The sequence below is a fragment of the Sorex fumeus genome, unplaced genomic scaffold, assembly GCF_029834395.1.
Source record: "Sorex fumeus unplaced genomic scaffold, SorFum_2.1 ptg000061l, whole genome shotgun sequence".
NCBI lineage: Eukaryota > Metazoa > Chordata > Mammalia > Eulipotyphla > Soricidae > Sorex > Sorex fumeus.
This window is the reverse complement of record NW_026606118.1, coordinates 58,490,258-58,517,085: the sequence shown is the minus strand read 5'-3', so window position 1 is coordinate 58,517,085 and position 26,828 is coordinate 58,490,258. Positions and strand designations below refer to the sequence as shown.

Here is a 26,828-nt window from a genome sequence, read left to right as displayed (position 1 = left end):
TCACTTCAACGAAACTACAGACTAAATGTTATGCTAAATACTAGACCAGGGTTGTTTCTGTTGCCCTCAGTCGATACTAATAAGGTCCTGTCTGTCTTTTTTTTCCCAAGATGACGACTTCTGGAGGTGGTGGTTTCTGCGACTGTGGTGACACGGAAGCTTGGCGAGAGGGTCCGTACTGTCAGAAGCATGAACCCAACGCCTCTGGAGCTGAGGAAGAAGAGGTCAGGCTTTCCAAAGAGTCGTTTTTATTGTTTGCATGTAGTTCCAGTTTTTGCGTTTTATTTTATTAAATTTATAAACTTCTAATTTTATTGATGGATTTAGAATACCATTCATGAGTGGTTTCCTCATACAACCCTACACCTCACACAACCCCCACACTGGCCTTTCCCACTCCCATTGTCTCATGGGAAAGCCCCTCAAAGTTTGTTTGGGTTTGGGCTCTTTTGGTTACACCCGGTGGTGCTCTTGGCTTACTCCCGGCTCTGTTCTCAGGGATCACTTCTGGCTGGCTCAGGGAACATATGGGGATCCGGAATCAAACCCAGACCTCCTATATTATCTCTCTGCCCATCACCATCCCCACCCACCAAGGTTGTTTTTAAAGAAATAATGTTTGTTTGTTTGTTTGTTTTTCTGTTTGGGTCACACCTGGCGATGCACAGGGGTTCCTCCTGGCTCTTCACTCAGGAATTATTCCTGGCGGTGCTCAGGGGACCATATGGGACGCTGGGAATCGAACCCGGGTCGGGCGCATGCAAGGCAAACGCTCTCCCCGCTGTGCTATTGCTCCAGCCCCCAAGAAATAATGTTTTAACCTTAAATTTGAAATACTTTCTTGTATACGAATTGAGTTGTAATGAGAGAAATGGATAAGCAAAATGGTCCTGTCAGTAGGAACAGTTTAGTGTCTTTTGAAAGTCCTTTGCATTGTGTGGCTGCCACCCACGGCTGGTAGGACCCGCTTTAGACTCCCCACTTACATGGCAGGGATTGTTTCCCTTCACGTACAGACCGCTGGACTCAGCTGGGGTTCTGTGGGTTGGTACTGTGGCTCAGACACTGGAGTGCGGGTTCACCTTCGCTTCCACAGCCAGACACAGCGGCCCGTCCTGGCCATTTTCTTCTTGTGACTTGCCCCTATTCACTGCAGCTGTGGATATCTGCTTTTAGAAAGTGCTGCTGAGTATTTTTATTTTCCTCTTAGCAGTGTTTATATTCTTACAGTCAACTTCTTGTGACAATTTGATATTTGATTCACAATTTGTATTTCGGATTTTAATGTGTTTTTATTGTAAAATTTATTTTTGGTTGGGGGGGTCACATCTGGCCACGTCAGGAATCTGTCCTGGTGGTGCTCAGGAGATCATATGGGGTTCCAGGGATCGAACCCGGGTCGGGCACATGCAAGGCAAATGCCCTTCCCGCTTCCAGCCCCATCAGATTTCATTTTTAAATGTCAGAGATATTACTTAAATTTTTTCCACTGGTGACCTTGCTTTCTTCTTTCTCTCTCTCTTTCTTTCTTGCCCGAGAAAAATTTTTTTTAATTTTTATTAGTGAAACACCATGAGGTACAGTTGTAGATTTACAAAGTTTTGTGCTTGGGTTTCAGTTATACAGTGATCGAGTACCCATCCCTCCACCAGTGCCCATTTTTCCACCACCAATGATCCCAGTATCCCTCCCATCCCCCCATTCCCCCAACCTCACCCTGCCTCTGTGGCAGGGCATTCCCTTTTATTCTCTCGCTCCTTTTTGTTTGTTTGTTTGTTTTGTTTTTTGCTTTTTTTTTTTTTGGGTCACACCTGGGCATTGCACAGGGGTTACTCCTGGCTCTGGACTCAGGAATCACTCCTCACGGTGCTCGGGAAACCATATGGGATGCTGGGAATTGAACCCAGGTCAGCCGCGTGCAAATGCCCAACCCGCTGTGCTATCACTCCAGCCCCTCTCTCTCTCCTTTTTGGTGCTGTGGTTTGCAAAAGAGGCATTGAGTGGCAGTCACGTTCAGTCTGTAGTCTACTTTCAGCATGCTTCTCCCATCCTGGGAGGATCCTCCCAACACCCTTTGCTTGGTGCTCCCTTCTCTATCTGAGCTGCCTTTTCCCCTAGCATGTGCGATTGGCCTCCAAGCCATGGAGTAAACCTCCTGGTACTTATCTGCCTGAGAAATTTTTATGTGATTCCAGGTACATAGGTTTATAAATAGATCAAATGTTTACTGATTAAAAAGGAATTTCTGGAGCGATAGTAGCAGGTAGGGTGTTTGCCTTGCACCTGGATGACCCAGCTTCAGTTCCCAGCATCCCATGGTCCCCGGAATTACACCTGGTGGTGCTCAGGGCACCAATGGGCAGTGCCAGTGTAGGTACCAGTCCATTTGCAGAGGCGCTTATGTGGCCACGTGGTGCTGGGGTTCAGCTCACACGCTGCTTGACTACTTTCCTGGCTCCTACTTTTTAAAATTTTTCTTCTTTCCTGGTCACACCCGGCAATGTTCAGGGGTTACTCCCAGCTCTGCACTCAGGAATTACTCCTAGTGGTGCTCAGGGGAATGCTGGGGATCATACCCAGGTCGGCCACATGCAAGGCAAGTGCCCTACCTGCTGTCCTACCGCTCCGGCCCTCCTAATTTATTTTTTATAAGTTGAAATGTGTATCGTTAAAATGTTTATTTGCAAAATAAGGTCATTTTGGTAGTTACTCAGTTCTGTATTAACTTCCAGTGTTAGTTGGGCAGTGTGAACCGTACCTTATTTACATCTGGAAGCAGTGGAAGTCTCTGTACATACTCAGATTTTATTCCTTATTTATTTGTTTGTTTGAGGGCCACATACACCAGTGCTCAGGGGTTACTCCTGGCTCTCCGCTCAGGAATTACTCGTAGCAGTGCTTGGAGGAGTATGTGGGATGTTGGGAATCAAGCCTGGGTTGGCCGCATGCAAGGCAGTCACCCTACCAGCTGTGCTATTGCTCTGACCCCCATATTCACATTTTCAAACATGGCCAGAGCCTGGGATTGTGCCAGCAGCATAGAAATATGTTGCACAAGAGATCCGAGTTCTTTATGATTTACAGTTTTTGCTTTGTTTTGTTTTTGGAGTACACCCAGCAGTGCTCAGGACTTATTCCTGGCTCTACACTCAGAGGTCACTCCTGGTGGGACTCGGGGGACCGAATGGGATGCTGGGGATCAAACCACAGACCAAAGTGTCCTACCCAGTGTACTATCTCTTCAGTCCTATAATTTCCACTTTTTCTAAAATGACATTTGAGGGCAGGAGCAGTAGTACATCAAGTAGGGCATTTGCCTTGCATGGAACTGACCAGGGTTCAATCCCGGCTTTCCATGTGGTCCCCTGAGCACCACCAGGAGTGATTCCTGAGAAGCAGAGCCAGAAGTAACCCTGAGCATCATTCAGTGTGGCCAAAAAAAAATTTGAAAATAACATTTGATAGACATTCACACAGCATGCCTTGCATTTTGTAAATCAGAATGGACTCGCTGAATGCTGACATTCTCTCACATAAATATAAGCAAACAACTATAATTATTAAGTCACACTGATGATACAGGTTGGGTACTAAGTGCTCATTTATTTGCTCATCCCAGCTGACATTTGCAGTATTTCTTAGCGGGCATCTTTTTCCTCATGTAACTGACCACTATAACATTAGTAGACTTACACAGTTTATTCTCTGCTGCAGAAATAATTCTTAATCAGTGATCTTAAGCAGTGATCATCTTTAAGAAATTGAAGTGTGCGTATTAAGCTGGCAGAAGAATCTATTTGTGGTCTAAGGTGGCAGCCAAATTCCCAGTTGGTGATACATTTCAGAGTGGATTTTCCTATGAATATGGGTTCATACATTTTTATCTGGGGGACCACATCCAGCAATACTCAGGGGTTACTCCTGACTCTCCACTCAGCTCAGGGGACTATGTGGGATGCTGGGGATTCAAGCCTGGGTTGGCCGCATGTAAGGCAAGCGCCCTTCCTGCTGTACTACCTCTCTGGCCCCTGAATATGGATAGATATGTGGGAAGCGGTCTTTCCCAAACTCCAGAATGGTGTATAGTAGACTCTGGGCACTACTGACTTGGGTTTTCAAGAAGTGGCAGTTGTTTTTCTGTCCCAGGGCCATTTATTTCCTGTAAATTTTATTTACTATAAATTTTTAATTCCTCTCTGTGTCTTGTATTGGTGGAAATAATTGCAAGAAATGACGTGACTGGTGTGAGGAACTGTCAGCCAGAGACTTGGGATCTGCTTTCTGTTTGGTCACTGTCACTCCCGTTGTCCATCGATTTGCTCGAGTGGGCCCAGTAATGTCTCCATTGTGACATTTGTTACTGTGTTTGGCATATCGAATATGTCACAGGTAGCTTGCCTGGTTGGTAGAGTATGACAGTTGTTACTTGTATTTTTCTTTGTTTGCGTGTTCATATTCTCTCATAGCGTCCCTCGGAAGTGCCACTTCTGGCTTCTTCTATGTTTTCAATGTGTAATGACTTCCAAAGTCTCCAGAAGAAATAGTAATCCTTGCTAGAAGGAGAAAATGCATTTTAATGCAGCATACAGTGTAGCATACTAAGGAGAACTGTAGTTTCAGAAGTGCTCTAAAGGGGGGCTGGAGAGAGAGGATCCCCTGAGCCCGCCAGGAGTGATCCCTGAGCATAGAGTCAGGAGTAAGCCCTGAGTACCACTGGATGTGAACAAAAAGCCAAAAGAAGTGTGGGGGGGCTCGAAGAATTTGGAAAATCTGGGGCTGAAGAACTACACATCGGGTAGGGCACTTAGCTTGCATGCAGCTGATTCAGGAAGGATCCCCGACACCCCAGGTGGTCCCCTGGGCACCAGCATGAAGAGTGAAGATTCTACATGTAAAAACATGTCAGCCATGACCAAAAGATAACATTGAACCGAGTGTATGTTCATAGTAATATTCTTTTCATGAGCCCAGTCATTTGGTGCCTTACCAAGAGCGTGCTAGTCACTATGTCCCCTTTGTCCAGGCCTTGCTCTGCCCAGGGGAAGGAGGCGAGTGGGGATTCCTAGTGCTGAAGAGCAGTTTTCTGACCTCGTCGGCTTCTCTTTGGTAGCCTCGAAATCAGGCTCTACGTTCCACCTGGAAAATGAAATAGTGTTTGTCTTTTTTAACAGTTGTTTGTTCTGGAAATTGGGGGGTAATCGGATATGAAGTGACAAAGGTTTGAGGTCAGACTTAAGAGATCCTGGCATGCCATTCGACAATTTCTAGATTGATTCACTAGGCCACCGAATATTATTAATTTGAATTGATTTGCTTACTGGGATTATTACAAACAAAATAGTTGAAGGGGCGTAATTTCGTAGGCTGCCACGTGTCGGGGCAGACTCCCGGGGTGGCTGGAAGGTCAGTCAGCCTTCTACAGACGTGTTCTGAAGTGGATTCAGAAGGTTGTGGGTTTTTTTTTTTTTTAATTTTTATTAGTGAAACACCATGAGGTACAGTTGTAGACTTACAAATTTTTTGTGCTTGGGTTTCAGTTACACAATGATTGAGTACCCATCCCTCCACCAGTGCCCATTCTCCACCACCACGGATCCCAGTAGCCCTCCCACCCCCCATCCCCCCATCCCACCCTCCCTCTGTGGCAGGGCACTCCCTTTTGTTCGGAAGGTTGTTGTACCGTGCTGCCTTTTCCCTTGTCTCTCAGGATCCGCTCGTGCATTTGTCCGAAGATGTGATCGCTAGGACGTACAACATTTTTGCCATCATATTCCGATACGCAGTAGATATATTAACCTGGGAGAAAGAAAGTGAGTTGCCCGCTGACCTGGAGATAGGGTAAGTGCAGCCCAGTCATTCTTTGTATGTTGGGTTGTTCGGTCTCACTTTTAACCATTCTGATTTTGCTTGACGGGTGATCTGTCTCGTTAGAACGTAATCTCTCGTTTCCAGTTTCTTCACCTGAGCAATAGTCTTGATTTTACGATTCTAAAATGGACGTGATTCCCGGGGGTTGGTGGAGGGTTTTCTCCCCGTTTGCTTGGTTTATGGCCATGCGTAAGCCACATCAGGATTCTCCCTCTGGTTCCCACATAACAGGGGGAGGCTGTGAGACGAAGTTGCTAAGTTAACTCCACAATTTCTTTCTCTCACCTATTAGATGGGACTAGGGAGTAAACTCTTGATATGGGTGAGTTTTCGGGTTTGGAGAAACACTCAGATTTTACACATTTTCAGTAGAAATTTTTATGAAGCTTTTTTTCACCTCTGATGCTTACTTTTGGTGTACACCTGACATTTTTGCCATTTGGACTTAGATGAGTGAAGAGGCTGCAGGTGTTTGATGGGAGCCTCTAGCTGGCCATAAGTAAAGTAAAGGGCCTCGCTCTTCGTGTGTGCCCTCCTTGTCAGCTATATGCTGCGCATCCGAGTCTCGCCAAGCTTGTGTTCATAACAACATGGCAGACTTGAAGATCATCGGTACTGTTTCTTTTTCATTTTTTCAACATTGTTATGGGTTAATATGTAGGTTTGTTTTTTTTGTTGTTGTTGTTTGTTTGTTTTCTTTTTGAGTCACACCTGGCGATGCTCAGGGGTTACTCCTGGCTCTGTACTCAGGAATCACTCCTGGCGGTGCTCAGGGGACCCTATGGGATGCTGGGAATTGAACCCGGGTTGGCCGCGTGCAAGGCAAACACCCTACCGGCTGTGCTATCGCTCCAGCCCCCTCATAGGTGTTTTAAGGAAATGAGGGACTGTTAAACCCTTGAGTATAAACACTCCAGCTGGAAGTGTTGATTCCTGGCAAGTGTCACAACCAGTCCACTGTGTGGCCTCCTCTCAACCACTGCAACAGTACAGACTTTAGTGTTTAGATTCCAGGGCATCTGGCAATGCCTGTTAGCAGCTCCTGGCACCATGCTCAGGGGTCTCTCCTGAAGGTTCTCAGGGGAGCAGGTGGTATCAGGAATAAACCCCAGGGCCTCAGCACATGTCACAAATGCTCTGCCACTGAAACCACGTTTCCAACCCCAAGACTGTCTGACTTTGAAATAGTTGGCATGCACTTCCTCTCTCATGTCTGTTTCTTCAAATACTTCCAGTTTGGGAACCCTTATTCGAAAATCCAAATTTTAGACCCTGGAGAATAGAAAGGCTTCATCTTTGTTTATCTCGTGTCCCATTTATAGATTGAGCATTCGTAGCGTGGAAGGGAAAGGAACCCAGCTCGCTTCTCTTGTAGTGTTTTCTCCTGTCTGGCTCCGTGGCATCTGCCTTCCCAGAGCCCGGGTCACACGGTGCCCCCGGGCATCAGGTCCCTCTGTGGGTGGCTCCGCTCCGCCCCTCGCCACTGCTGTCAGTGGAGTCCAGGTTCTGCCCGATCCTCAGGGCACTGTGGCATCCTGATCAATGACAGCCATCATGACGGCTCTTAAGATTCACTGTCATCTCCGTAGCCAACACAAGCTTTAAGGTATGACCTGTGGTCATGGCTCCCGTCTCAAGTCCTCACTTGCCCTCAGGACAGAAGATCAAAATCTGTTTTTAGACCTTCGGGTCTTGTGCCTCTTCTCCAAGATTTCACATCACTGTCCTCTCGCCCCGGGCCCACACTCTAGCACTTTCTCTCCCCCTCGGGGCCCGCAGGTTTCTTCTCGGATACAGGGGCCATCCGGTAGACTGTAGAGTTTTCAGAAAGGTCCTGGTCATCGTGCCTGTGGCACTCATACCTCAGTTCCCGACAGCCACAAATGTGACTCCATGACACCGGTGGCCATATAGGGCACAGAGAGGAACTGCTTGCAATGTGAAACAGTTGAAAAACTCTGGCCTGAGGTCACAGATGATTTCTCTGGCTTTTCTTCTCTGACCGTCCAGGTCCATGTTACTGGGCTCTCACATCTGCTCTTCTTGATAAAAACCAGTTCAAGTAGGATCCGATATAACTACTTCCCAAGGGATGTGTCACAAAGCACTGGGACTCTGAATGACTTGATTACAGATAAATACATACCTAGAACCTGGCGCATTCCCTCAGGCAAGAGGATGACTTTTATATGGCAGCCTGGAGCAAGAGGATACCCAGAGACAGATAGTCTAACGTGTGCTGAATATTTTTGCCACAGAGAGAAGAGCGACACTTACTATTGCATGCTGTTCAATGATGAGGTTCACACCTATGAGCAGGTTATTTATACCCTTCAGAAAGCTGTTAATTGTACTCAGAAGGAGGCCATTGGCTTTGCAACGACAGTAGATCGAGATGTAAGTAATTTGATTATATGGGTGTTTTGTAATATATTGAACTTCTACCTGGGATAACTTACTCTAAAGAATTTTAAGTTATATATAGCTAGGCTGATTTTTAAAATTTCCGTTGAATATTGGCCCAAATATAGACATACAGACTGGATATAACTTTACTGTCAGATGGAAAAGTTTAGAGGGAAATGTTTACCTGATTTCGTGTATCTATTAGAAATATTTAGTCATGGAAATAGAAATCAGTTTACTGTTCGTCAGTGATTAAAATGACAGTTCTACTTCATTGTCATGGGGGAGCGGGGGGGGGGGGGGGAACACTGTGTTTTGGGCCACACCCAATGGTGCTCAGGATTATATGCAGGATCGGGAACTGAGCCAGTGGGAGCCACTTTATCAGCAGAGGCGAGGCATGCCTTAATTCTAAACTGTCTCAGGCCTTGAATGAAGGCTTTAAACACTCCCATTTTGGAGGGATGCCACATCCATGCAGTGGTGCAGGGGAGCACGTCCCAGTATACCAGTGTATTGTTCTGGGCGGGTCACTCCTGGCAGTTCTTTGGGGACCGGCTGGTGCAGGCACTGAACCTGTTACTCCTGCATGCCAAGCATGCACCCCAAGTCATTCACGCATCTCCCTAAGATACTGAAATCTGATCGGAGATAAGCCCAGATGTTTATTTACTGGTTCTGAGGTCCTTGAAGCTGAATGTTGCATTTTTTATGATTTCAAATTCTTTCCTTCATAGGGTCGCAGATCTGTTCGATACGGAGATTTCCAGTATTGTGAGCAAGCGAAGTCAGTAATTGTGGTAAGTAATTTTAAAACATGCCTCCACGATCATTTTTCCTTTGTCCAAACTGCTTCCTTACTTTGTTTTTTTGGGAATATTTCTTCTGCCTCCATGAATGTAAAGCCAAAGCTAACCAAAAATCATGTTTAAAAATGTTGTTCAAAAATGTTGTTCGTTGCCTTATTGCGTTAGCTAGTTTTTGTTTTGTTTTGTTTTAAGCTAAGGAAGAAAACTCATGGAAAAGACAGGTTTAGAGTACATACGTCTTATTTGTCCGCCTTCTCCATTAGAGGTGCACGTGAAGCTGCCAAGGCTTGGAGCCCTACAGGGCTCAGATTCAGGTTCACTCACTATTCTCACCAGCAGTCCCTGAGATACCCCATTTCTCCATGGCGTTGTCAAAACTATAGATTGTGGGGGATGGGAAGGTCGCCCAGTGGACAGCACACGTTTTGTGTGAGACTCTGGGTGGGTTCAATCTTGAGCACCAGAAACATGCACTGAATTTTTATCAAATTAAACAATTTTCTTTTTGCCCTTCCGAAGTGGCTGAACAAGGTCAGATTCGCCATGATCACTAAGTAGCTTCTATATGTGGTACTGATCACTTTCCTATTGTGAATTTCATGTTCGTGTCCGTCATCCTTTTTTTTTTCCCCCCTGTGTGGGAATATTTGCTTTTGATTCCTTAATCATTTTCAGATGTTCTTGAAATTTAAATTATGACCTATTTTGCAAATACCTTTCCCTAATATGTTCACATGTGACCTTCCTTTTCCTGCTGGTCTGGGGGCCATATGCAGAAGTGCTCCAGGTCACTCCTGGTGGTGCTCAGGGGACCACAGGTGCCTGGAATAGAACCCACACCTGCATACAGAGTATGTGCCCACTGAGGCATCTCTCTCCAACCCATTGAGACTTACACTTTTGTTTGTGGTGCCTCTCCAGGATTTGAATAATATACTCTATAACTATACTCTGAGCAGCTATACTGTATGAGTAGTGAACTATATAATTTTCTTTCTGCTTGTTTTTTTTTTGGTGCCTTGTTTATGAATTTTTTCTATGATGTCAGGACATATACAGTTTGGCACAATATCAGAAACTGTACTGTGAATATTTCCATTCTTAGGAAATAGGCCCCTGAAGTATTTATGGATATGAGCCTTTGTATGGTATATAAAACTTTACTCTTGGTATTTTTTTAAGCACACGTACATGTATCTTCTTTGTGTGCAGAGAGAAAGACCATGTGCAAATGATGGAAATAAATTGTTTACAGTAGGTGAATCTGGATAAATGGAATTTTTTTTTTTACCTTATGTAGGTTGCTTCCTTATATATGCCACTTCTTATTTGTTCAGTAGAATCATTTTGGGCTTTGCTCCTCAAAAAAAATTGCAATCTCTGATAATGTTTGTCTCGATACATATATTTAGTACATATAAAGAAAGTTTAGAAATAGATTCTAGTTTGTGGAAGATACAGGGAACGATAGTCATAACCAGCAGGAACAGGGAAGCTTCTTAACCAAGACCAAATCCACAGAATTAGAAATGTTTTTTATATATTTTGGGCCCAAAAACAAAACAAAAAATTTTGTCATGCTCTGTAAACAAAGTAAGGAGATAAATAGTAGGTTTAGAAAAATTACTTCTAACTAGCTGGACAGATATTTCATATGTATGATGCACACATAGAGATCCTCTGGTAGGAGCAACAGAAAAATAGAAAAATGGACAGAGGAAGAAAGAAAGAAAGAAAAATGCCTTTCTCTGGAGGATGTTTGAGTAAATCCATATCATAGCATGTTAAGAATATTACAGTCATTTACCCCATTTACTCCAAAAAAGCCCATGTACATAAGAGTATAGTACCAAATATTTATAAATAAAATATTAACGTGTTCTCATAGATAATGTAGAGATTGATAAAATACACGCCAAGTTCTCCTCCATTTAATATGGGTTGTGGTGATGGGGTGAAGCAGAGTGCAAAGGTGATCCAAATAAGGAATGAAATTGTGGGGAACACTGTCAAGTAGTTTTGATAGATTTAAATAAATGTTTCTCCAAAGAAGATAAACTCCTGATCAGCATGAAAACATGCTCGATATTGCTGATCTGTAAGGAAATACAAAAACAAACCCCAGGGCGGGAGGTGCCACTTCTTAAGTGTGGGATAGCTGTTATAGACAAAACCGAAGCAGAAAAATCACAGGTATTGTCAAGAATTTGGGGACATAGTAACCTTGGGGCACTGCTGGTAGGAATAATATCTAATATTTATATTGATTAATATTATGTATAATATATAACCCTAATGTATATAATATATAACCCTGGCGCACTGCTGGTAAGAATAATATATTCTTTATTTATATTTATATTTATATTAATTAATAATATTATATGTAAAACATAACCGTAATATATGTACTATATAACCCTGGGGCGCTGCTGGTAGAGATAATTTATAATATTAATTTATTAATATAACTATCATATATTATTCTTACTGCTGGTAGGAATAATATAAAATGGTGCGACCACTATCGAAAACACTGCCGTAAATTCTTTAAAAATTAAAATACCATATGAGTTAGCAATATTGCTTCTGAGTGTGCACATAAAAAAATATTGAAAGCAAACTCACTTTTCTTTACCTGTGTTCATAGTATTAACATTCGACAAGGTAAAAACAACTCCAGTGTCTGTCAGTGGTTGAATACAAAAGTCTGCATACAACAGAAAAATATTGAGCCTTAGAAAAAAAGAATATTTTAATGTGTGCTGCAACTTAAGGAAATTAGATCAAGCGAAATATGTCCATCACAAAAGACGAATGCTATCTAATACTATTTGAGTGATTTAAGCATGTTTGAAGGATACAAAGTTTTAGTTTTGTACGATGAAGAGAGTTTTGGAGGTTGGTGATATGATATAAAATAATACTGTGGGACTGTTTCTGTGACAGGTTACAAATCTGTGTTTTGCTGCTTTTATAAAAGTAGCAATAATATTGTATACATCCAATGAAGTACATTATGAATAACCAACAAATTAGAGATGTAAATAATAATTAGAGGGGCAGATTTTTTTTCTCTCTCTTTTTTTTTTTTTTTTTTATCTTTTTTGGTTTTTGGGCCCCACCTGACGGTGCTTAGGGCTTCCTCCTGGCTCTGCTCAGAGATCATGCTTGATGGGGCTCAGGGTGCCATGGATGGAACCCTGGGCCCACCGTGTGCAAGGCAAGCACCCTGTCTGTCCTTCCAGCCCCAAAGGGTAAATTTTCAAAAATAAGACCAAAGATTCAGATTACACAGAAGCTGTCATTTCTTATTTTTTTCAAAAGAATCTTTTGATTCCAACTATAAAATTAGGATCCGAACAAGGCGATCTAAGTGGTATTTTTCTCATAAATCTACCTGAAAAATTCCCCTCTGGTGTTGAGAATATGATTAAATAAAAATACTAACTTTTTCTGTAGAATAGTTATTTTAAGTTTGTTTTCTTCATCCTGTCATTTCTTTTTAAGAGAAATACCAGTAGACAGACAAGGCCACTCAAAGTTCAAGTTATGCATTCGTCTATTGTGGCTCATCAGAATTTTGGTTTGAAACTATTATCTTGGCTGGGAAATATTATTGGATATTCAGGTAGGTTCATAAAAATATTTGGTAATTAAATTAAAGATAAACTCATGTGTCCTGGGAAACTGTTTTGGGGGAACAAAAGGGAAGAAATCAAGTGGAATAGTTTATTAATTTCATATTTAAAATGCCATCTTAGAATATGTCTGTGTGCAGAAAAATTTGTTTGCTGATTTTGTTCCATGGGATTTTTTTTTTTAATGCATACTCAAGGGATTTTATGTTTAAGAAAATGCAGGAACCATTGAATTAAGCCAAATGTTTCCAAAGTGATTTTGGAAAAATATTAATTCCCATCGTTTTAGAAAACTTATTAATTCAGTATCCTCTTGGAAATATACCATTTTTAATTGAACAAACAGAATGTTCCCCTTCCCTTCAAAACGCCCCACCCAACCACCCGGGGATTATTCCAGTGGTGTCCTACATCAACTTTGGGAAACACTGTATTATTAAACTATTTTAAGTGGCTTTTGGCCTGTAATGTATGTAAAGTTTATCACAAACTTGGTAAAAGAACCTTTTTTCAAATGGAGCACTCTGTGGGACTCTATTGAAAAACTGAAAATGTCACTGTAAAACCCAGATGATTGGCAACGTCACTGATAAGATGCTCATTTTGCTTTCTTTGTTTGGACTTCTACTACTTCCAGTTACTAATAACTTGCATTTCTGAATGTTCACAGATTTTTAAGTGACCAATTTGTATTTTTCCACGTTCTCCAAATCCAATCATCTGTTTTCATGATATGTAACCGAATTAACACATATCTAACACCAGAACGGCATATTTCTGTAGAGCTCCCAAATAAATCAGACTACACCTAAATGTCTTCGGACAGTGTTGGATGATTTCCTTGTTGTGCTGTTCAGTATTCCCACATCGCCCTGATGGCAGCACTTCCCGGCCCCGTGGACTTACATGACCACTGTTAACATGCACAGGCCACCGCTAAGTGAAACTTAACTTGATCTAACAGATGGCTAGATGGCTATTAAAAAAGAGACCTTTTTAAACATTTGCATCAAAGGCCATTTAGGTGGCGAGAGTACTGTCACGCTCTGAAGCGGCAGGTGCACATACAGAGGCAAGGGAATAGAAGAAATCTGTTTGCTTGCCTTTGTCATGTCTGTCCAGTTCTTTTTCTCAGGCCCACTCCCTTTTGAGTTGTGGTGTTTGACAGCGGGACTGCTGTGGGACTGTGCGACAGTATTAATCGATAGGATCATGGAAGCAGTTTTTTTGCTAAAAAGTGTTTTTGAATTACTGTCAGTAATTTGAAGATTGTGACTTCTATTAATACTCATGAGGGTGTGTTTTTTTCCTTTAGATTTGTAAACACTTTTCTGTTTGGTAACTTTTATGATTAACTAATAGTTCCTTCATCTTTTTTCCCCCTGGTTATTTTGCATGCTTATAGAACTCTAAAAACAAATTTAAGTTGTAAAGTGAAGAAGAAAACGGTATTATTAAAGTTTCAGTTATGTTCATGGTTATATTACTATTTAAGGAACTTTTTAAGCAAGTTTAACGTTTTCAAGATGCAGATGTAGTAATGCTACACAGTGAATTTTTGTTTAATGAATTAAGAATATTTTGTATAGTGGCGGGGGGGGGAAGGAATATTTTGCATAGCATTAATAAAAGTACAGACATATGCTAGTATGAAAAACATGTATTCTTCTAAATGGTAGCACTGTAGCACTGTCCTCCCGTTGTTCATCCATTTGCTCAAGAGGGCCCAGTAACATCTCCATTGTGAGCCTTCTTATTGCTGTGTTTGGCATATCCGATACGTCACGGGTAGCTTGCTAGGCATTGCCCTGCGGGCGAGATACTCTCAGTAGCTTGCCGGGCTCTCCGAGAGGCACAGAGGAATCGAACTCGGGTAGGCGGGGTCAGCTGAGTGTAGGGCAAACGCCCTACTCGCTGTACTTGTAAATGGTAGCTAAATTTTATATTAGCGCTACCTTCAGTTATGAGAAGTGAAACGATTCTATTATAATCTGGTTTAATTAGCATAAAGTGCTTAAAAATAATGTCTAGGAATTTGGGAGTGTTTTTTTCTTTAAGTTCTTTATTGTGTCATTGCCTTGTCAACTTTACTATAGACATGTTGTGGCATTCTGTACTAAGAGTTTGTGTTTAACCCAAGATTGGGACTCTTGCCTTCTTTCGGTGACAATGTCAATAAATCATTTAATAAATTTCACTTTTCCTGAATGACTTTGCCCTAAAATAAAATGTGTAAAAACCGTATGAAATCCTTCGCGCATTTCTACCAAAATGTCTCTGAAGTTACTGAAGTTACTGTGTGCTCACTACTTTCCTTCCTGTTTCAAGATGGCCTTCGCCGGATTTTATGTCAAGTTGGTTTACAAGAAGGGCCAGATGGTGAAAATTCTTCTCTAGTGGACAGACTGATGCTGAGTGATTCCAAATTGTGGAAAGGTGAATCTCTTAATGCCTTCAAAATAAAGTGATTGAGATGTTAGTCGTTATGTTCTTCATTTGAGAAGGAATCATATTTCACAGCAAAAATTCTTTTTTTTTTTTTTTTTTGCAAAAAATGGTCATGTGAAGCTTTTAAAAATATTGTGCCAGTATTGTTTAAAAATCAGGGTGCAACAGAGTAAATCCTCAGACAATGACTTTAGCAATATCATTGTGAGATTTAACAATTACCACAGATTTACTCTTATTGATCTGAGGTTTGATAATTCCGTTTGCCTTTGTGCTGTAACTAACAGTATGAAATAAATTTGTTCATGTCTGCAAGGGATGGTGGGTGGGAAATTGGAGATATTGGTGGAGGGAAGGTCAAACTGGTGATGCGATTACCACTGTATTGTGAATAACTTGGTAAATCATGGTGTTATAATTTTTTTTAAAAAACTTTTTAAAGAATGTAGAAATTGGTGGGAGGAAATCAAGGTGCAACAATTATACAATGACAACAGTTCTGCGGTGAAAGGTCGTATTTAATGTATAGATAAACTTTCTATTTTGTTAGAAAATTATATATAGAAAGACTGATTTTTTTTAAAGGAAGCAGAATGCAAGTATTTTTGTTGTTTAGTTGTTTTTTTTTTGTTTGTTTGTTTTTGTGTGTGTTCCACACCTGGCAGTGTGCAGGGCTTGCTCCTGGCTCTGTGCCCAGGGACCACTCCTGGTGGGCCTTGAGGGGACAGCATGGGGTGCCAGGATGAACCCAGGTTAGCCACATGTAAGGCAAACGCCCAGCTCACTGTACTGTTGCTCCAGCTGATTACAAGTATTTTATATTAAAGAACACCTGTAAGACATTTAGGTTTAAAGAGACTTCAAAAAAACAATTGATCATTCGAAGATTTTGAAAATGTCATTTTTGGCATGCTTCTTACATTCTTATTTTTCATCTGCCCTTTCTGTGAAAGGTGCAAGGAGTGTATACCACCAGCTCTTCATGAGTAGTTTGCTGATGGATTTGAAATACAAGAAACTTTTTGCCGTTCGATTTGCAAAGGTAAGTAATTTCTTAGTTTAAAGATTCACAGTATGTTGACTATAAAATCGGGTAAAATAAAAATCTTAGTAACTGGGACTGGAGCGTCGATAGTACAGCGGGGAGGGAGTTTGCCTTGCACACGGCCGACCCGGGTTCGATTCCCAGCATCCCATAGGGTCCCCCAAGCACAGCCAGGAATGATTACCGAGTGCAGAGCCAGGAGTAACCCCTGAGCATCACTGGGTGTGATCCAAAAAGAAAAAAAAAATCTTAGTAACCTCATAAATGACTTATCAACAAAATGGAGTATAGGTGATGAGGCCTTTCTTGGTCATCCCCTGTGTTACTACTAACTATTCATCTCTGCAGTGTATTTGATAGGAAATAACCAGCGAAGAACTTGAACCTGTATCCGTATAGGTTATGGTCTGTTTCATTTTTTTTTTTTGTTTTGTTTTTGGAACCACATCCACTTGTGCTCAGGGCTTACTCCTGGCTCTACACTCAGGACTCACTCCTGGTGTTGCTCAGGGGATCATATGGGACGCCAGGGATCGCACCTGGGTTGGCTGCATGCAAGGCAAGCACCCTACCCACTGAGCTATCCTTCTGGCCCCTATCGTGCTATTTCTATTCTTTAAAAAATATAAGGAAAAGGTTATTTTTATGAAATCGCCCACGTAAGATAGTACGGTTTAAGAATTTTGAACTCTGGGTTAGCATGTTTGGATTATATTCTCCTTTCTAGTAGCATGTCACTAAGCTGGCATTTAAAATTCCCCTGAATTAGTTATTGGTTTTTGTTACTGTTTTGTTTTGTTTTTTTTTTTCCCCCTCTGGGCCGGGGCTTGAACTCAGGGCCTCAGCCACGCAAGGCATGTTGTCCGTCACTGAGCCACACCAGGCTCTCCTTCTTTTTGGTTTTGGCAACTTCTCACCTGTGTGGTCGGCATGTCCCCACCTCCTGAGTTCTTCGTTCGGAGGCTCCCAGCTAGTACCCAGAGGGCCCAGTTAGGGGCTCCTGTTTTTCTTTGTTTTGATTTGGTGGTCACTCCTGGCTCTGTACTCAGGGATCACCCCCATAATGCTTGGAAATCCACATGGGGGAGTTGGGGAACGAGCCTGGGTCAGTCACATGCAAGGCAAGTGCTTCACCCACTGTACTCCCGCGCTGGCCCCCAGCTTAGGGTTTCGTAACCGCGGGAGCTGAAAGAATTCTTCGGGGATGCTTTCAGAATGCAGTGTGGGCCACAGAGCTAGTACAGGGGTCTAGGCCGTGTGTGGTCCCTGTGCGTAGAACCAGGAGACCACCCTCAGCACGGCCCAGTACAGCCCAAACCCCTTCTCCCCTCACCTCCCCATTTTTCCCCTCCCAAAATATATGTCTGTGTTTTATTCTTACACCTACCGGAGCTCTAAGAATGGAATGGAGTGCAGTTGGGAAAACAGTTGGAAGCACTAGTGCGCACCCTTTTCCGTGTGGGAGGCCCGGGGTCCATCCCGCGTCCTGCTGCGTGCTTCCCCGAGCCCCGGTGGGAAGCGACGTCTCGGCCCAGAGCTGGGAGTGGTCCCTGAGCACCTCCGGTGTGACCCCCAAACGAAGCCCAGACAAGAGTGGGGTCCAAGCTGGCGTTCTTCGAAAAGGCCAGCAGTTGACTCTGCTGTGACAGAGACGGGTTTTATCGGCAAGCGTGGGCTGCGACTGGGCCGGCACGGGTCGCTGGCTCTCAACTTACGTTGGAGCATGAACCGTGCTCAGGCAGGTGGTGCCGTGAATCCGTGTCTCTCCAGCATTTCCTGGGTAGAAATCTTGCCGGCTCCCTTTTTCATCGCCCTGTTGTCGTCGTCGTGACTTCGCCCAGCACTGACCGCTCCTTCTAACCCTTAAGCACTGGTTGATGTGGATTAGAGGTGAATCTCCCCCCTCCCCCCTTGTTGTTTAGAATTACCAGCAGTTGCAGAGAGATTTTATGGAGGATGATCACGAGCGAGCAGTGTCCGTGACTGCTCTGTCTGTCCAGTTCTTCACCGCGCCTACTCTGGTGAGTAGTGCTTGCCTTTTCTCGGTAACTGATAGCCGGCACTCCTTGCCTTTTTTTGCCTTCTTAATAGAACTATGAGCGTTTGCAGAGTGATTATGTGACAGATGACCACGACAGAGAGTTTTCAATCGCTGACCTCTCGGTTCAGATATTCACGGTTCCTTCGCTTGTAAGTATGGAAACATTCAGAAGCACCATGTTTTCCGTCCGCAGAAAAGTAAAGCCGTAAGACAATAGAGATTTCAGACCTGTAGATTCCTGTGTAGGATAATGTTTCATTAATGGGTCACCCGGCTTTGGATGTAATAGAACGTACCCGTGAAAATCACAATCACGATCACGACCATCCTGTTATTCGTCGATTGCCTCAAGCAGGCCCCAGTAACGTCTCCTTGGTCCTAGCCCTGAGATTTTTTTTTTTAAAAGTGCCATATTCAAGGCTCTTTCAGAGTTAGGAGAATGAGACCCATCATTGTTACTGGTATTTGGCATATTGGGTACGCCCCGGGGAGTTTGCCAGACTCTGCCGTGTGGGCAGGTTACATTTGGTAGCCTGTCAGTTTGTCCAAAGTAGGAATGAGATAATAAGATCTGATCTTATTATCAGATGAAAAATCATTGAAAATATCATTGGTAAAGAGAAGTCATTGAAATGTGTGTGTACATTCTCCTAGTGCTTCTCTGAGGTTTTTGAAACCGATGAACTCGGCTGAGGCTGATTGGATTAGCAGGGGTGCCCCTTAGTGACAGATACCACGTGGTTTGCAATCTTACCTTTTGAGAAGTTTCCTTTTGCTGCCTGAGGATTGGGTAGCTTAAGGCAATTGTCACTGTCACTGTCCTCCTGTTGTTCATCAATTTGTTCAAGCGGGCCCAGTAACATCTCCATTGTGAGACTTGTTACTGTGTTTGACCTATTGAATATGTCACGGGTAGTTTGCCAGGCTTTACATTATAATAATTTGTATGGTCTTGGGTAGGTATTAAATTTTATTAGTTGTTCCAAAAAGCATCGTTATGTGTTGCACTTGGCAAAATTAAAATTCCGTTTTCACTTATTTAACAAAAATTTATTGGGCCCGAAGGAATAGTATGCAGGTAGGTGCTTGCCTTGCACGTGGCCAACTCAGGTTCGATCCCCAGCACCCCATGTGGTCTCCCAAGCTCCTCCAAAGGGAACACAGAGGTTGGAACCAGGAGTAAACCCTGAGTGTAGTCAGATGTGGCTTCCCAGAAAAAAATAAAAAATTCTTGAACACGTATCATTTTTGACCATAGTAGTAGCACTCTCCTCCCGTTGTTCACCGATTTGCTCGAGTGGGCACCAGTAACGTCTCCATCGTGAGACTTGTTGTTACTGTTTTTGGCATATTGAATATGCCACGGGGAGCTTGCCAGGCTCTGCCGTGTGGGCGGGATACTCTCGATAGGTTGCCAGGCTCTCTGAGAGGGACGGAGGAATCAAACCCGCATCTGACCATAGGAGTAGGTTTTGGAAATGCAATGGTCAACCAAAACAGACGTCCTTGCCCTCACGAAATGTACAATAGTGGGAATAATTTAATGATTTAACTTTAATTACAATTCAATTTAATTAAAATTTAAAATTTAAATTTAATTTAATTATTTTTTAAATTTTAATAACTTGGAAGTGTTTCTTTGAGAGCAAATGATAGAGACCTGGCCTTTCACTACAGTTTTAAGAGTTCTAATTCTTTGTTTTGTTTTGGGGCCACACCCAGTGATAGTCAGGCGTTCCTCCTGGCTCTGCACTCAGGAATCACTCTTGCCGGGGCTCAGGGACCCCATGGGATGCCGGCAGTCGAATCTCGGTTAGCCATGCACATGGCAAACACTGTATATGCCTTCCTGTCAACTCCAGCGTTCAAATTCTTTAATGACATTTTCCCCAAGTTACTTTTCTGCTTGAAAGTACTTGTACTTTTCTGTTCCGATTGAAGCTACCTGCAGTTTATGCATTAATGGGATACTATAGAGCAAAGTAAGGACCTGAGCTTTTTTAGTGGGGTGGGGAGCACACCCAGTGGTGCTCAGGGGTTCCTCCTGGCTCTGCACTCCAGGATCACTTCTGGCAGTGCTGAGGGGACCATATGGGATGCCAGGGATAGAGCCCTGGTTGGACGCATGAAGGCAGATGCTCTACCCGCTGTTCTATCACTCCAGCCTCAGATCTACGCTTTTGTCTTAAGCACCCAGCATTTAAGGCTTTGATGGGCTTTAAATGACATCACATTGTGATTTCCTCCCCTTTGTGATGGTGGCCACAGGGTTCACACATACCCAGCTTGTGGCACTTGCGTATTTTGTGGTGGTGCCTGCCAGGAGTCGGATGTCAGATAAAGCTCCTCGGTACTGCATGGTCCCCTGGCACCCCTGGGATTGACTCTCTCCCCATCACAGAGAGGAGAGGACCACTCTGAAACGCCAGTGGGTATAACCTCAGAACAAAAAAAAAAAATGGAAAATATTAGGGGCTAGAGTGATAGATAGTACAGTGAGCCAGGGTGTTTGCCTTGCATGGGGCAACACAGGTTCTATCCCCTGCATCCCATATGGCCCCCCGTAAGCACCGCCAGGAGTGATCCATGAGCTGAGAGCCCGGAATAAGACCTGAGCACAGGCAGGTGGTGCTCCAAAACAAAACAAAATTTCCCCCAGACCGGAGAGCTGGGATGGGGATTAAGGCACTTGCCTTGCGTGTAGGTACTGCATGGTCCCCTGGCACCCCTTGTCTTAAGCACCCCTTGTCTTGCATGTAGGTAACCCTTACCCAGGGTTAATCCCTAGCACCGCAAATGGTTGGACCCCCCCCAACACACCTATACACACACACACACACACACACACGTGCACACACACACACACACACGCACATATGCACGCACACATGTACACACATACGTTCGCATACATACTCACACACACATGCACACACACACACTCATTCATACTCACTCACATACACTTTCCCTAATATTAGAAACAAGAAAGAATTCTGCATTTTTATTCACCATAGAACTTCCTCGCCAGACCGTCTGCCTGCGTTTCTCTCCCCAGTCCTCCTCTTTTAGAGATTTGTTTCCTGGTGAAATAATTCCATTCCCGCTTCCCCTGTGACTGCAGTTCTCCTGGGGTCGGGGGATTGCAGACCTTTTAGCAGTGGTGCTCGTACACGTGCTCCCGGGGGTCACCCCCTCTGTCGGGGTGCTGGGGTGCTGGAGTGTGTCCTGGCTGCAGTACTTGCCAGGGGCCCCGCACTGTAGTCCTGGTGGTCACATGGCTGGCCCCGTGCTCGCCCGCCCAGGGGCACACATGTCAGCTTGGATGTGCCGGAGAAGGCACATCACTTTCAGTGTCTCACACCTTCAGCTTGGGGCTTGGGTGCATGTGCCTGGCAGGGAGCGCTAAACTCCACAGCCTCGAACTCAAGTGGACACTTCCGGCTGTTGCTCCATTCCTGCACCCCCTCTAGTTGTTACAAGCACCGGCCAACCCCAAGCGATCCCTTTCTGCTCAGAAGTGGACGGGTCCATGTATAATTTCTTGGAGAAGCACTTTTTGTTATTATCATGCACATCCCTGTCAAAAATCATTTGCCCAGGAGGTCCGAACAGTAGTACAACAAGGAGGGCATTTGCTTTTTGCACACGGTTGACCTAGGTTCAGTCCCTGGCATCCCACATGACCCTCCTCGGCATTGCAGGGAGTTGATTTCTAAGTGCCAGGCCAGGAGAAAGCCCTGAGCATTGCTGGATATGGTCCCTAAACAACAACCAGAATCATTTGCCCTGAACTCACTCACGTGGGTTATAAATATATTATGGGAATAACTAAGGCCCAAAGGCAACAGACAGGAAGAGCAGGAGAGCTGGTCCTGAGGAGGAAGCTTACCACCGGCAGGGGGGTTGAGGGGAGGCAGTGGGGACAGGTCAGCGGAGGGGTCATGCCGACATAGAGGGAAGCGGTCACTCTGGACCAGGACTAGTTCGAAAGGAGGTAAAGGGACATGCCTAACAGTAATGTATGAGGAAACCACAGTGCCTTTAAGGGGAAGAAAAGAAAAAGTACCTGCCATAGAGGCAGGCCAGGGACTGGGAGGGAAGCCAGGGACAGGGTTGGAAAGACGTGAACCCTGGTGAAGGGTCGGGTGTTGGAACAGCAGATGCCCGGAACTCAGTCACGAATAACTCTGAAATTCACAATCATTCTATTAAAGAATTATAAATAAATTTTCATGAAATGTGTTCTTTGTGGTGATCCCAGGGTCACACTTATATTTTTGAGTCAAAACTGCCTCTTAGTCTTTTTTTTTTTGTCTTTTTAAAAATATTTTTTTATTGAATGTCTGTAAGATAGACCATTACAAAGCTGTTCATGATTGGGTGTCAGTCACACAATGACCCAGCACCCACCCTTCCACGGTTCATGCCTTCCCCCCACCATTGTCTCCCGTCTCCCCACTGTCCCCCAAAACACACCACCAAGCTAGCCTTTATGGCGGCATCCCTCCCCGCCCCACCCCTTTGTGTGTTATGGTTTGCAATACAGGTACTGAGAGGTTATCATGTTTGTGCAAGGCATTCAGGATTCTTAGGAAGGTAAGCCTGGAGTAGCTTTTTTAACTGGGTGGCAGCTTTGGGGTATAGATTGACTGCCAAGGCTTCCGGAAGTACAGGGAGCTGGGGGGAGGCAGCCCATTCTGACCCTGAGAAAGTCTGGAGATTTCAGTCACAAAACCCACAGATCTGAATTTTTAGCAGATTATAAAGGTGAGGTCTGCCTTGAGACAGTCAAGATAGGGGCATGGCAGTGACTTTGGATTGTGGAAGCAAGCGGCTGCTAGCCCCAGGCTGATCCCCCTCCTCTCCTCATTTACCCCGGTCTATTCAGCCTTGCATGGGTCCGAGAGTCACTGTGGCTTTTGATTTCTCTTGAGATTTATTTATGGGTTTCTGAAGCAAGGCTGATAAATGAGCTTGTATAGCTAAGCCGGAGGTGGTTTGTGGGCGTGGCTCCCACATACCTAACTTGCGGTCATTTAATTTCTCAGGAAACTTGGTCCCAAGTTGTTGGGGTCCGGCCAGAGGCACAGCAGCCACTTAATAGGAAGCCTGAAAGCACCATGAGGCTGCTGATGCACTCGCCTCCCAGGTTGGCCCGTGGGCGGCACCACACCCCCACTTAGTCTTCATTTTCAATTGTCTGGTGAAAATCCAGCACTTTTAACTCACTAAAGTATCTTTCTGGTTTGTATTTATTTTACTAAATGGTCCTCATTTACAGTCAGCATATTCTTATATTCTTCGTTATGTTTAGTTTAACTAAAATTATGTGAATATGGGCTGGAGCAATAGCACAGAGGGTAGGTCGTTTGCCTTGCACGCGGCCAACCCAGGTTAGATTCCTCCATCCCTTTCGGAAAACCTGGCAAGCTGCTGAGAGTATCCCGCCCACACGGCAGAGCCTGGCAAGCTCACCGTGGCATATTCGATATGCCAAAAACAGTAACAACAAGTCTCACGATGGAGACGTTACTGGTGCCCGCTCGAGCAAATCGATGAACAACAGGAGGACAGTGCTACAGTGCTATGCGAATAGGCCCTGATTCCTTAGTGACATTTTTCCGTGGTTACAGGAAGAATGTGGATCATTTCGAATATGCTCAATATATGTCATAAGCCTTACAGTACAACACTGAGTATGAATTACATAACAGAAATTATAACTAAGGTGATCAGCAATCATGGTTTTTAAAGCATGGTTAATTGCATAAAAAATCAAGTGCGTTTGTTAAGCGTTTTAGGGATCAATCCCAGGCAGGGCCTTATATAGCGGATGCATGTACTTGACAATGGAGAGTTCCTGGCCCTAAATAATTCCCCCCCCCCCCCCAGGGTAAGTGATAAGAATTGTACTAGAGCTGCCATAAAAGTTACAATTTTGGAATTGTACTAGAAGTATGAGAATGTTGTTTAATGTTAAAAATTGCCTTGAAATGCTTGCAACAATTCTAAGTACAAAGTGATAAAGTTAGACCCCTAGTTTATCTTTCTTTCTGTTGTAACCCTAGGGAATAGGCTTTCTTTAGTCATCTTTTTATTTATTTATTTATTTATTTATTTGCTTTTTGTAGGTCACACCTGGCGATGCCCAGGGCTGACTCCAGGCTCTGCACTCTGGGTTAAATCCTGGCAGTGCTCCGGGGACCATATGGGATGCTGGGGCTCGAACCTTGGTCTGCCGAATACGAGGCAAACTCCCTCCCCACTGTACTATTGCTCTAGCCCCTAGTTACCTTTTTAGAAACATAAATGGTTATCATCTGTTACACATCTTGTAAGCAGGCTCCGCAGTTGTTTTTAGGTCAGTAAAATTGCATTATATTCAATTAACTTTCTCAGAATCAGATAATATAGCAAATCAAAAAAAGGGGGATTCTTTCACTTAACCTTTCAACATTTCACCTTCAGATTTGCTAAGTCTTCCCCATCAACAAGCAAACAAAAAGAGTTAAACTTGGGTGGTGAAGTGGGGGCCACACCTGGCATGCTCGGGGGCTGCTCCTGCCTTTATGCTCAGGAGTGACCCCTGGTGGTGCTTACGGAACCACATGGGTCTTGGGGATCCAACTGGGGTGAACCCCATGCGAGGCGGGCACCTCACCTCCCGTTTCCTCTCTGACCAGGCACAGCCCATGCAAGGGAGCCCTGGGTCCTGCTTTGTGATGCAATATTCTGTGTTACTAATGATCTGATAATGACTCATGTGAAATCCAGTCATGTAGTCCGCAAACACCAGTAATTCCCTTGGGCCTAGTTAGGTTGGAAAACAGAAAGCATCTTTCAAGTCAGTGATGATAAGAGTTTCCAAAATAGTACTGAACCTTCTGACTTTATTATGGAGCAGAAAAGGAAGTGATAATTGCTGTAATGTTTAGCTTGAAGGCAGATTTAAGCCACGGGGATGGCAAAGACCCAAGTGCTCGGAGTTGCAGGATGTTCCAGGAGCCTGGAAGAGGCCCATGCCGGAGAAGGACGTGCTTGCTCAGATCTTTGAGGGAACACTTTGGCGATGTCAGTCAAGTGCACTCCTTAATGCGCATGCCCAGTATTCCACACCTAGAATAGTGTTTTGTAAATATTCCTGCAATACACAGTAGGTGTTTACTGTATTGTTTTGTCTAATAGCATTAAACCAAAAAAAAAAAGTGTCCAGTAGGCTAAAGTACAATAGAAAAGAATACGTAGTAATGCCTGAAAAAAAAATGAATGAATGAAGTTAAACTTTTATTAACTAATGAGCAGTCTCTAAAACCTATCAAGTGAAAAGTATGGAACAGTGTTTTGGGAAGAAAGATACAGAATTGTACACGTCTATGTTTCTTATTGCTTAATATATACTTAAAAAATATACTTAAAAAAATATGCCGAACACAGTAACAACAAGTCTCAAAGTGGAGACGTTACTGGTCAAGCAAACCAGTGAACAACGGGAAGACAGTGGTACAGTGGTACAGGGTTAGAGGGATACTGCAGAGGTAGGACGGTTGCCTTGCATGCGGTCAACCCTCCTTTGGGCCCTGGAATTCCATATGATCTCTTGAGCCCCGCCAGGAGTCACCTCTGAGTACAGAGCCAGGAGTCAGCCCTGAAGCACTGCTGGGTGTGGCCCAGGAACTTTGAAAATAAAAATAACACAGGTATGTGTAGCTATATGTTGAAACAAAGCGGACGTCTCTGGACCTTCAGAGGAGGCCTGGAAAGAGCTTGAAGGGCTGAGCACGTCCTTGCATGTGAGAGCCTGGGCTCCATGTCTGACCCCAGGGGGTCTCCCTCCCACAATCGTTGCTTCGCACACATGTCCGTTAGAGTAGGTGTTGTGTAGAAATAACGCAGTGATGAACTGGTGACACATAATTGCATCGAAAACATTTCAACTAAAAGAACTAACCAATCGATGTTGACGACTGTTTTCAGCTGCCAAGTAAATCAGTTTCTGTCGCCATTTACTCTGGTGTACTTTGTTTTAGGCCCGGATGCTCATCATAGAAGAGAACCTCATGACCATCATCATTAAGACGTTCATGGATCACCTGAGACATCGAGATGCCCAGGGCCGATTTCAGTTTGAGCGGTACACCGCGTTACAGGCCTTCAAATTCAGGAGAGCTCAGAGCCTTATTTTAGATCTCAAGTATGCTTCGCTTTTTGTTTTGTTTCGTTTCGTTTTGTTTTAAATCAAGCCAGTTGTAGTTCTCTGAAACGTTGCTGTTTATCTTGTGCAGATATGTGTTAATCAGCAAGCCAACGGCATGGTCAGAGGGTCTGAGGCAGAAGTTCCTAGAAGGATTTGATGCCTTTTTGGAATTACTCAAATGTATGCAGGTATATGTCAACTGACACCTGTTAAAAGGGAAACACTTTTCCCCTCTCCCTTCCCCCTTGCCCCTTTTCTTGGTTCATTGAACCAGATACTCTCTCTCTGTGCATCTGATTTATTTTGGCTGATGTTCAGTCTCTATTGTCTCTGGAGACTATAAAACCCCGCTCCCGGAAGCGTGCGGCCGCAT

General features: G+C 43.9%; 1 protein-coding gene across 2 annotated transcripts in view; it reads left to right on the top strand.

The window, feature by feature from the left end:
* The window catches only part of UBR2 (ubiquitin protein ligase E3 component n-recognin 2), a 118,230-nt gene that overhangs the window by 34,953 nt on the left and 56,449 nt on the right, over positions 1-26,828 (top strand). Inside the window, exons 4-13 of one of the 2 annotated variants that reach the window (XM_056126002.1) lie at positions 111-224; positions 5,708-5,838; positions 8,127-8,265; positions 9,012-9,074; positions 12,594-12,714; positions 15,053-15,160; positions 16,126-16,214; positions 18,309-18,407; positions 26,289-26,452; positions 26,544-26,643. In XM_056126002.1, coding sequence (XP_055981977.1) covers positions 111-224; positions 5,708-5,838; positions 8,127-8,265; positions 9,012-9,074; positions 12,594-12,714; positions 15,053-15,160; positions 16,126-16,214; positions 18,309-18,407; positions 26,289-26,452; positions 26,544-26,643 — 1,128 coding nt within the window. Of the gene's footprint in view, positions 1-110; positions 225-5,707; positions 5,839-8,126; positions 8,266-9,011; positions 9,075-12,593; positions 12,715-15,052; positions 15,161-16,125; positions 16,215-18,139; positions 18,239-18,308; positions 18,408-26,288; positions 26,453-26,543; positions 26,644-26,828 lie in introns of both variants that reach the window. The other variant, XM_056126001.1, reaches the window with a different exon arrangement.